Genomic DNA, 12,880 nt, shown 5'->3' with positions numbered 1-12,880 from the left:
AAGACTGGAAATTGTGTTTAGCGAAGTCTGTCTTATTGGTCCACCCCATTTCTGGTCCACAGATGACTCTTTTTGTTGACGCCAGCCAGTCGGCTGTGGGGCCAGTACTCCAGCTATTAGTATCAGGAATGTAGCTGCCACTGGCTTTCTTTTCAAAAGGTGTATCGTCATAGCACAAAAAAATATTAATTTTCTGGGTGTCTGAATTGAAATCCCAATGTACATTCCATTATGTGGAATTTATTGCCCAGTACTCTACTGATGTCAACAGCATCTCTCGGTCTGACAACATTGTCGCAGATCGCTTATCACACAATTGTGCATCTTTGACTTGTATCACTTGGACAGCTATCACAAAGGACCAAGATTCTGATGCATTTTTACAAAAGTGTCAGCTCAATCGTGCATCCACTAGACTGAAACTTGAATGTGTGCCAGTACAGGGTTCCCAATCCCTCATATGGTGTGACACTTCTCAGAATGTTTTGTGCCAGTTTATTCTATTACATTGGTGGCACACCATCTTTGATGTTTTGCACGCCTTGTCACATCCTGGCATCAGTGCTTCTACTAAGTTTGTGGCCTCCCAAGTGGTGTGGCCAGGAATGCGAAAAGATTGCCGGTGCTGGGCATGTAATTGCATACCATGTGAGTAAAAACAAAATTGGTCACCTCATGATCTCTCCTGTTGACACATTCCCCACCCTTACAGGTCGTTTTGCCCACATTCATGTTGACATCATAGGACCCCTTCCTTGCTTGGATGCATCTATCCCAGGGTCCAGGGCACTCCAGGTTTCCAGAGTGACATGTCTCGGTCTTTCAAGTATAGCTCTCCAAAAAAAAAAGGGGGCGGGGTTAAAGTCACGAGAGTAATAGTCAATGAATAAGAAGTTGAACATTATATTGTTTGTTATATCTTTTATTTGATTATTTTTTGTATTTTATTTGTACTACTGTCTAGCTGTGAAAGTGTGCCTGTGTTGTGTTGTTTTGTTGGGAAGTAAATTGTGGTAAATAAAGAAGAATTCATTAAAGTAGTGATTACTGTGTACACTTGTCACCAATAAAGTAACACATCTTCATTCAGAAGGAAGAGTGGAATTATGCACTATACAGTGGAATCAAAAGTTATCTATGTCATTAAAAAGCATTTGGTATGTATCGGTCTCCTACACTCTGGCCACTATTTACTCTTAATCCACCCAAAAGACTACAGAGGGGTAAAAAAAAAAATGTATCCACTGTTTAAAAGTCCATAACTGGCAAACTAATTGATGGAGTTGTTTCATCTTTGGTAGTGTAATAGTTTGTAGTTCCGCCAATCGCCACACAAGCATTGTATTGCATTGTTTTATTTTGTCAGATGACTGTCACTGGCAGTCAGTGTTTTGTTCTTAGTTGTACCTAGTTACTCGAGTAAACATGGCTGGCGCAAGGCTTACATTCAATGAAAGGAAGTCAGTTTTGAAGTGGTATTTTAAGTATGAAAACATTAATGAGGTTCAACGGCAGTGGTGAAAAGATTATCAAACAGAGCTACAGACAGGTTTAATGATTCGTCGCATTCAAGACAAATTTGAATCCGAAGGCTGTGTTATAGATTTACACAAACAACGATCTGGACGACCTGTAACAGTAACAAGTCCAGCTAACTCCCATCGTATGTTACAACAATTCACTTGCTTACCACAGAAGTCTGTGACACAGTGTACCCATGAAGCTGGAGTGAGTCGCTCAAGTGTTCGGCGAATTTTGAAGAAAGAAAAGTGGAAGTTCTACATCCCACGATTGCTACATGCAATGAACGAGGACAACTCATATAGTAGAATGGGGTACTGCGAGTGGTTTACTAACATGGTGCGCAACAATGAAGAGTTTGCAGAGATGATTGTGTGGTCTGATGAGGCATAGTTGAAACTCAATGGTACAGTAAATCACCACAATGGCATCTACTGGGCCGCCAAAAATCCGAACGTCCATGTAGACAAAGATGTGAATTTGCCAGGAGTAAATGTCTGGTGTGGGTTGTCTTACCGGGGCTTGACTGGGCCATTCTTCTTTGACACCACAGTTACTGGTGAGGTGTACCTTCAGAAGCTTCAGACATCCATTTTACCTGCCTTCCGAGACTTGTATGGAGATGGAAGAGTTTACTTTCAACAAGATGGTGCCTCAGCCCACTACCAAAATCGTGTTAGGGTGTATCTCGAAGAAAATCTACCAGGAAGATGGATAGGCCATAGAGGTGCTATAGAGTATCCACCATGTTCCCCAGACCTAACTTCTCTGGACTTTTATCTGTGGGGGACACTAAAGGACGTTGTTTATCAACAAAAGCCACGCACATTGGATGAACTTCGAGAATCCATCGTACATTCATGTGCAAATATCCAACTGAACACATTACAGTCAGTATTTCGTGCTGCAGTTCGGCGGCATCATTTGTGTGTGGATGTTAATGGTGACCATTTCAAACACCTACAGTGATATCTTTAAGTTGGACTTTAAGCTACACTTTCACAACTCCATCAGTTAGTTTGCAAGTTATGGACCTTTAAACAGTGGATACATTTTTTTGGACCCCTCTGTATATATGGCAAGATATCTTTTCACAGCATAAATTCCCAAAATTAACTAGAATCAGATGGGTTAACTTCAGCAGGGAACAGGGAGTCACTCCCCAAGACATGGTAATGAAATATTTAATAACAAATATTCCACAACTGACATGGATTCTCTGCCTTGCATGTTTCAGCTGAACGACTTCAAATCATTGCTAGTCAGATTCATTGAACGTAGTTACATAACTACACAATAATTAAAGGTTTTTCCCACTCTTCCATCACAAAGAAATCCAAATTAACTGCTTCCCTCTCTCTCTCTATCTCTCTCTCTCTCTCTCTCTCTCTCTCTCTCTCTCTCTCTCTCTCTCTCTCTTTTTTAAACCAGCAGATAGGCACAATTAATTGCCATTTGTATGAACTGAAATAATAATAATACTGAGGTTCTCCCCCCCCCCCCCCCCCCCCACATAATGGATGTTCTAAAATTTTGTGCTTCCCACATTATCTTGACCATGTGACATACATTATGCAAATCATTCTCATGGCTTGGAAAGATGTTACTGCAAAGAAAAATCCACATCATCATTAGCAACTAGTCAGTATAGAAGAGTTATGTTGTAATCCTCACTTGGCAGATACTGCTTGATTTACAGGTCCTTCATATCTAGAAAAGTGGCAGTAATGAAATTTGAGAAACAAGGTGTGCAATCAAATGGTGAATATGTACTCTATTTAATTAAGACCCTCTGGAGTTTGCCCTGAAACTGCAGATAGCATGTTTTTGCCTTTCTTAGTGGTCTGCATCCCCTGAAAGGCTCGTTAATCTGACCTCCTTTTTCACACACAACTAAAGAATGGCACTAGTATAGGTAGATTAAGTCACATACGGCAATACCAAATATATATTTACCTATGGTCCTCCGAATTGATAGTGGAATTTGTGTTTATAATGTACAGCAGTTCAGTTTTCTTCTTCTGGTATTCAGCATGTTAATGTAGGTTATAATTGTCATAATATTTAAAATGGATTAATTCTTTGACTAACAGTCATACTGCAGTGTGACAGATTTTTGAAAAATGTGGTACTTGCTGTTATAGTTTTGCAGAAGCCAAAATATGATTGTACTATTTCGTTTATGTTTTGCTTTCATTCTGTACAGATATCTGCTTGTGATTCTGATACGCTTCATTGAAGATTAATTCTAGGATCTTTAAGTGCCTTTGTCAGGGGAGACATTTGATTCTAACAAGGGAATGGTCAGACTTGTCTCAGTTAGTTAGTTAGTTATATTACTTGTTCCATGAATCATGAACACGATTCTTTCGTAATGATGTGGAACGTGTCAAAGTACAAAAGATTCATTTATCCCAAATAATCTTTGTTAGTCTTATATATGGTACAATTGTTAATACTTACTGTATTTCTTTAGCCTATGTCTAAAAATTCATCTATGGAGTAGGAGTTGTCATTCAGGAATTCCCTTAACTTACTTTTGAATGCCGATTGGTTGTCTGTCAGACTTTTGATATTGTTTGGCAAGTGACCAAAAATCTTTGTGGCAGTATAATTCACCCCCTTTTGTGCCAATGTCAAATTCAATGAACGGTTGTGAAGGTCACCCTGTCTCCTAGTATTGTAGCTGTGGACTGTGCTATTAATTCTGAAGTGATCTGGGTTACTAACAACAAATTTCATTAGGCTGTATATATATTGTGAAGCTACTGGCAATATCCCTAATTCTTTAAATAATTGTCTACAAGATGATCTTGGATGAGCCCCAGACATTATTCTGATAACACGTTTTTGTGCAATAAATACGTTCTTTCTTAGTGATGAATTGCCCCAAAAGATGATTCCGTAAGAAAGCAACGAATGAAAATATGCATGGTAAGCTAACTTACTGATGTGCTTGTCTCCAAAATTTGCAATGACACTAATAGCATAGGTAGCTGAGCTCAATCGTTTCAGTAGATTGTCAATGTGTGTCTTCCAGTTTAAATTCTGATCAATACAGACACCCAGAAATTTTGAACAATCTGCTTTAGCTAAAGATTTTCCCCCACACTCTATATTTATTTCCGGTGTTATGCCTTTCCCTGTACTGAACTGTATGTACAGTGTTTTTTCAAAGTTCAATGAAAGTCCATTTGTGGAAAACCACCTAATAACTCTTTGAAAAACATTATTTGCATTTTCCTCAGCTGATTCTTGCTTTTTAGGCTTGATTACAATACTTGTGTCATCTGCAAAGAGAACCAAGTTTGCATCTTCATGAATATAATTAGGCAAGTCATTAACATATATTAAAAACAATGAAGGCCCCAAGGCAGAACCCTGTGGTACCCCATTCTTGATACATCCCCAGTCTGAATAATCTGATGCCCTTTGCGTACTATGTGGGTTTACTGTTTCAACCTTCTGCATTCTACCAGTTAAATATGAAGTGAACCATCTGTGTACTGAACCATTCATTCCATAGTACTTCAGCTTATCTAAGAGGATTTCATGATCCACACAATCAAAAGCCTTAGAGAGATCACAGAAAATCCCAATTGGTGATGTTCTACTATCCAGAGCATTTAAAATTTGATCAGTGAAAGCATGTATAGCACTATCTGTTGAAACACCTTTCTGAAAACCGAACTGACATTTTTTTAAAACGTTATTCACACTGATGTGTAAAGTTACTCTTGAGTACATTACTTTTTCAAACACTTTTGAGAAGGATGTCAGAAGTGAAATAGGACGATAATTGTTGACGTCTGTCTTGTCACCTTTTTTATACAAGGGTTTAACTATGGCATATTTCAATCTGTCAGAAAATATTCCCTGATTCAATGAGCTATTACATATGTGGCTAAGAACTTGACTTATCAGGTGTGGACAAGATTTTAGTATTCTATTGGAGATACCATCAGTTCCATGTGAGTTTTTATTCTTAAGTGAATTTATTATTTTCTTAATTTCAGACGGTGAGGTGGGTAGGATTTCAATTTCATTTGTTTGCACCGGGAATGCCTCTTTCATATAGAGTTCTGCCCTATCTGGTGAGCAGCTAGTGCCTATATTTTCCACTACATTTATAAAATGATTATTAAAAATATTTTCAACCTGTGATTTTTCATTTATAAGCTTTTCATTGTGCTTAACAGTAATACTGTTGTCCCGTGACCTTGGTTGCCCTGTTTCCCTTTTAACTATATTCCATATTGTTTTAACTTTGTCATCAGAGGTGCTAATCTCAGACTTGATACACATACTTCTGGATTTTTTTTTTTTATAACTTTCCTTAATATATTACAATATTTCTTATAATTGAACTTGTGTTGATTACTTTCACACTGTTACTCAACTCTGAAAATATTCCATATACAAAATTTTAGTTGCTCATGTGAAGTGGAAGTCTGTCAAAAAAAAATTAAGTATGACATTTTTCACATAATGTCCACACTTGAAACTATGTAAGTATCTGTTGTACAACCATGTGTTCCCTTTCTACTCTTTGGCTATGTGCTGCTTGTATCACAGCAAGACAAGCACTGATCCACTGATTCAAAATGATCAAAAGATAATTTAACATTCATAGACATATACAATTGTATTTTATTTACAATTTCTTTTCTAAATTGACATGGATTACATGCACATAATTATGAAGTTTGCAGCACATCTACATTAATTTTATTTCTTATAAATATTGCAAAAATGTGTAATATTGGTAAAATCTTCCAGACATACAATTTTGATGCTCCATGAATACAAATTAAGTACGACAGTTAGCCCTGAGAGGAGCAGGCAGACTTCAATGTTCTTACAGAAAACTGGGCCACAATTAGGAATGAGTCCCGTCTAATACTGATATATTGGGTTTTGAGGAGCAATCTATATATTTAATCAGATTTTGCAGTTGAAGAGAGTAGACAATTAGATTACTAGTGATTGAAAATTAAGAATATTGTCATGTTGGTAAACTGAAAACTTTGGTGATCTGTCCATAATAATTTTGTCTGTTAATGTTCTATAAATTGCATTCCACTGATGGAAAGGTTCTTGTTATACCAGTTGAATGAAGTACATTCATCATATCAGATTGAATCTGAAGAATATGTATATATTCGTCAGTTTAAGATTGAAGCTATTCTGTCCATGTTTGGAATGGCATTTGTTTTTGGAAGGGGTCTAACTCGAGCAAAGCACAATTTTTTTCTTTTCTTCTTTTACCTAGACATGTTTGGCTGAAGTTTCAACATCGTCAATGGACTTTTATTTCCTTTGTAATAAACAACTGGAAAAATGCTCTTTACTGCTTGTTTGAGTTTTTAAGAAATTATGTACAAAATTGAAAACAGGCAAGGTTTTGTATATGTACCTTGTTAGCACACCCTGTAATTTTCCTTATTTTTTATATTTTGCATTACAGAACTTTTCCTTTCAGAACTTCGTTTAGAAACCTTATTTCCCTCAAAACATTATAGACAAACTGAAGCATAAAATTAAAAAAAGGATTAAAGAGGGCACCCAGCACACAAGAAGAAAGAGTTCATTGCTAACATACAAATGCAGACTCATGGAAAACGAACACGCAGGACATAAGCACACATAACACAAACACACAGAACATACACATAAACATACATGTACAAGAAACACCCACAACAACAACAACCAAACGGTACACTCTCACTTACAACAACAAATGTACCCCATACAATAGGCAACAAACTCAAAAAACAAGAACTAAAAATAGCCTACAGAACAGATAACTCAATATAGAGAAAACTATGGAAAACCAGTACAAACACAACACTTCTGGTATTTGCAAACTGATATGCCAGGACTGCAAATTAATTCATATTGAACAAACAGGCAGAAACTTTAGTACTAGATACACAGGAACTGAAAGCATTAAAGTACCAGGTATCATTCTACATTTGCTGAACATATTATAGACATGAAAAACAGCCCAACAGGCATCAACAGTAAGTTGAAAATTCTCAAGTGCATCAACAGCCTCCTACAAAAACTAATAACTAAAGAAAACTGCCAAATACAAAAAGCCATAGTCAAAGGAATTCAAAGAGTAAACAAATACACAGCTCTCTGCAACAGAACTCTGTTCTCTGCCCTAAAAAGCTATCAAACACCACCAACACACACACACACACTCTCTCTCTCTCTCCACATAGAATTAATTAATGTTAGGTCAAATCAAACATTCCTAGTCATTAAATTTCATGGTAAATAACTTTTCTACAAGAAGTTCTATACAGTTGCAGTTGACAAAATGCGAATTGAAAACAACTGTTATGCCAAACATAAAAAGCAAGAAAACCACAGGTGTATATAAAGAACTTTCTGTTTTTCATATCCACAAATAGCATGTACAATGATGAATCTTATTAATTTTCACTCTGTTTTGTTGAAGGAGTTTAAATATATGTAAGCATTTTGGGAAACACTCATTATATATGTACACTTTTGTGTACAGTTGTATATAAAGGCCTACTAAAGGTAAATCATGTCAGTAATGCCCCAGTTGGATTATTTTGGACATCATTTCCAAATTATCGTGTATTTTTAGTTTTAAAACCTGTCAACCTGAGTGTGGGTGGAGACATGTACTCCACAGTCATCTTTGTATGTTTTTCATCATTGAATGAAAGCATTCTTTTACCCTGGATTTGATTTTCAAAATTAGGCTTACCTGCAATGTACATGCAAGGTTCTCTAAAATGAGCAATGCTATTCTTTACATTTGTAACATCCACACCAGACGTGTTGTGCCACAGAAAACCAAGAAAAGGCATTCAATGCAGTGCATTGTGTCCATTGTGGATGATGAACCATGCTGCTCTGTGCATTTTCAAGCAACAGTGATGAATTTTTGCACATTGTTGGTACATCAAAGGAGATGGTTCATTTGTGTACACAATGTTTGAACAGATTTTCTTGCTACCAAGCCAGAATGTGACGTTAATGCACCAACAGGAGTAGTGTGAATTAATTTAAATTCTATCTCAAATAGAGTTTTGAGTGGAATCATCAGAACATAGAAAACTTAATATATCTGTATTGAGAACAATGACTGAAATGTTTTGCTTCGATAATGTGGAAAGATATATCAAACTTGTAAACAAATCTCCAACAGCTAAAAAACACAGCATTATTGTCATTCTCTCCTTAGAACACACTGCATTTCTATAATATTAGTGTCTTGTTTTTTCATTACTGGCCCACTTAAACTGACCAAGTGTTGGAAACCTGTCAGTGACATGTGTCAAAAATTTTCATACTTTCTACATTACCAATTTGTGGATCTACCCTACATCTTTTGACTTTACTGCTCACTTCACCCAGTGACAATGTTTTCAACATTTTGCACCCTTCAGCTGATAATAGACAACTATGATAGCAGCTCTTGCAGTTTTCAGAATTTCCTTTTCCATTTTTCCTGACACATGCATGCACACTGGGATCGTGTTGTGCAGCTACAAACAGTCTGCTCCAAACTGTGCTGCACATTTGTGCACAGTGCTGCATGGCATGTCAAATAAATTTAAATTTACCACAAAGTACTATAAAGAAAATAAACATGAGCTTCCATCTTTAACAAAGCCTTGAATCAATATTCCTCTTAAAAGCATGCTCCACCAGCTGAATGCAATTCTCCTATAACATGCAGTATGTGTAGTACAGTTAGCAAAGAGATATTCTGTCCCTTTGACAATTAAGATTATTCAGGGGCATCTATCTCTTAGATGTAGGCACCAAGCCAGAAAACTATAGTTATTTTTAAGACAGCTTCCAGTGTTATCGGCAACTGAAATTTGGTTTGTGTATTTCCAGTGGTATTCGCTACTAGTCACAAAAATTATGATAGATTTTGACATGACATGATTGACCATTCCTTTGTGAGTGCTTTAGTAATTACAATGCTTGACAAGCTGCACTTGGACACATTTCACACCTGTTGCAGTCTCAAATTCAATGGCAACTCCATTATAATTTTTTAGTCTTAGGAAATCTATTAGAAAACCTTACTTTCCATTTACTCAGTGCAGGAATTTCTTTTTTTGCCAGTGTCTTCAAAGTCCAAAGGTACTGCATTTTTTTTACTTCTGTGGACCATGCTCCATTTTACTTATGAGAAAACAGATCTGGATTGTAAACATACAAATAAGCTTGATTAAATAAAATAAGTATGATGGCTGAGAGCGTACAGATAGTTGGATTTCTCTCAACTACTGCTAGTCGGAACACAATTCTTCCTCTGAAGCTCACCAACCCACATTTATATCATCAGCACTACTTTAAGGTTATTTATATCTCTCTACAGCATATCTTTGCTGTTTTGAGGCACAACTACTATTTTTATGAGAACATCTGTACCCATTAAAAGTAATTACAGTAATGATTTTTATATTCATATTTATGCTTTGCAAGTAAGAAAATTTATCAGCAACAATACTTTATTTGATGCTTTGTCAGAATAAGAAAACAGAAGATTATTGCCATTGTACTGGAGATGTCTTTGTTTATGTGATAAAATTTTTTGTCTCACACTCAGATAGCATCCTTATCAATGACTCTTTGTTTCTTATTGAATACAATGTTCTCAGGCTTCCAGTTGCATCAAACTGTAGATGGATGCCAGTGAACCAAAAAAGCAAAGTTGATTTTATCCATCAGAATGGTTTGGGTCAGTGTTTTCTGGGACGAAGATGGGAGTCTTCTTATTTATTACCATGGACAGAGTAAACTAATAACCAGCAAATAATATGCAAGTCTTCTGGAACAAGTATATTAAAATGTGAAAAAAGACTTGCCCAGTAGCCATATTGTTGGATTTCCAGAATTACATTAATTTCAGGGATGGCATATTGTCACTGGAAACATATAGAAAAAGTCTGTTGACCAAAGTCAAAAACTTGTACGTGTTTGACTTGGAAAACAGTTTTTTTAGTGCCAGGCTTAGTATTTTTTTATTTCTTTTTTTGCCATTCTATTTTTTCCTTGTTTCATGTAATATTCTCTTCAATGTAAAGATATTTCATGCAAACATGTGCTGTTTGTTTCTAACAAGGGACTCCCTATCACACTCCCCTCAGATTTAGTGGTAAGATGACCAAGTGGATAGCCCATCAACACAGGTCAATCATGAAAACAGGGAGAAAGTTTGCTGAACTGTGAAAAAAGGCAAAATAAAAACACTGAACAGTCCAAGCTTAACAAGTGTAATATCGAGTAGAATTGGCCAGCCATGTCATCATGGTCAAGTCATCATGGTGTTGGACTGTAAACTGGACGAGCCATTTTCAAAACTCTCTTGTGCAATTATTATTATTATTATTATTAATTTTTTTAAATCAGTGCATTATGAACTGTCCATCCATTCATTGAAATGTTTGTTCTATTTCTGTAGTCTTGGCAGTTGTCATACTGTATGTTGGTTATAGAACATGAGTCATGTGCTAAGAATACATTATCATCACAAGTAAATGTGATGAATAGTGAGAGCAGGTGAGACACCACACAGACATCTCACAGAAATGAAAACAATAAATAAATCAGTGTGAATGGTGTTACAACAAAAGAATTCAAGAATAAAAACTTCCAGAATGGAATGCTACTTCAAAAACATTAAAAAAATTTGTTTTTTTCAGAGCACAGAAACACTGTGCTATTGTGAAACTGTTGCATTCATTTGTTGCAGCTTATGATACAAACTATTATGTTTTCATTGTTTCCTTGGGAGCTATCACGTTCACACAAACATCTAAATCAGGCAAGGAGGCATATCTCAATCACTTACCATGTGTACAAATTAGGTGCGTCAATAAGAGATTCCTATCATATGACACACATACTGTCACTAATTCCTTGTATGACACACCAGACGTGTTTTACAATGGAGGATTCAGCTGACTTGTTGTCTTTTCATCAAACATTTGTGGCTCCCATTTGAAAACCACTTCCTATCGGCTGCTAATAGAGTAGTTGTGAAGAATCAACTGTCATTATAGGCCCTTACCTTACACCCTGCTGTTGCCAATGGATGTTACACCATGACACAGAGACAGCAAAAAGTGGGGGGGAGGGGGAGGGAGGTTTGAACACAGTTCACCTGCTCGGCAGTAACCACTGTAACCACTTAACCACGATGCCACTGTACATTCAGGCTTCTCTATATTGCACTTCTTGTTCTTGGACTATTCACTGTTTTTATTTTGCTTTTTTTTCACAGTTTAGTACATCTTCTTCTTATTTTCATGTTTGATCTGTGCCCAGGTTTTGATGGGCTGTCCACTGGGCCCTCTTTCACTAAATGTGAGGGGTATGCAATGGGGAGTTTCCCTTGTAAGAAAAAACGGAAATGCAAGGCTGCGAGATTATCTGGCACAGCAGCGACTGTCCAGTTGCAGTATACTGCTGTTTTGAAGCATGAACTGCAATTAGATGACCAACCAATAGTAACTGTTGTTTCTTGCATTTGCAAATTTACATATGTCTTGACTCAAAGCTGAAATAACACTAACTTTCTACAGCACTAACTTTCAAGTACCCCCAACATATGTATTGCAACCACTGGAACTACACCAACTTGAGTTCATGGTACTCTACATTACCTGTACCACATTCTATATCACTGATCGTTAATTGTGAGAAATGGTGGGTCTGTATTCACTCAGTATATTTGAATGACCCATTCAGTGAAGGAACTAAATTTCCTCATAATGCAGATGTCAGTTGAGTTTGCATTAATAAATTTTTCTGCATTTGAGCAGCAAACTTACTTGCTAACAACTCATGAATGATTTTTTTTCATTTAGATTTTCATCATGATATACATTAACTAAGGCACAGGATAGGCTTCTATAGATGGAAACTTTTTTTGTTCCCTGTATGTAACACTGAATTGGCAACTTGTCAGGACAATTATACTTAGGTTACTTGCACATAATTCTTTAAAGTAAATAACAAGTCCTTTCTCAGCAATTAAGCTTGCATCCTGAAACATTACAAGAAATGCATTAGTGTTCCCAAGGTTGACTTGTCCCTTTGCCTCCACACATTTAGCTGTTACAGATAATTTCAATGAACATGGCTAGACACAAAGAGGAAATTTTATTCATTAATGGCCATTTCTTTTGCAGGGAGAAACAAATGTAATGTTCATTAAAATGGATGAGCCAAAAGACTTTGCAACATGGCTTCAGGTTGCTAAGGTATGAAATTTTCATTACATTTTTTATGCAGTCAGAATTGATCAAACACTGCAAGTTCCCTCAGACTAAAGTAACATCATCAACTG

The 12,880-nt window shown here is 36.4% G+C and overlaps 1 protein-coding gene across 7 annotated transcripts in view; it reads left to right on the top strand.

Moving 5' to 3' along the window:
- The window catches only part of LOC126297807 (protein O-linked-mannose beta-1,2-N-acetylglucosaminyltransferase 1-like), a 1,990,313-nt gene that overhangs the window by 1,966,789 nt on the left and 10,644 nt on the right, over positions 1 to 12,880 (top strand). For all 7 annotated transcript variants that reach the window (XM_049989012.1, XM_049989016.1, XM_049989017.1 and 4 more), the window contains one exon: positions 12,723 to 12,794. In XM_049989012.1, coding sequence (XP_049844969.1) covers positions 12,723 to 12,794 — 72 coding nt within the window. The remainder of the gene's footprint in view (positions 1 to 12,722; positions 12,795 to 12,880) is intronic.

The sequence above is a fragment of the Schistocerca gregaria genome, chromosome X (assembly GCF_023897955.1).
Source record: "Schistocerca gregaria isolate iqSchGreg1 chromosome X, iqSchGreg1.2, whole genome shotgun sequence".
Taxonomy (NCBI): domain Eukaryota; kingdom Metazoa; phylum Arthropoda; class Insecta; order Orthoptera; family Acrididae; genus Schistocerca; species Schistocerca gregaria.
The sequence above is the reverse complement of the archived record's forward strand: the minus strand, read 5'-3'. Positions and strand labels throughout refer to the sequence as shown.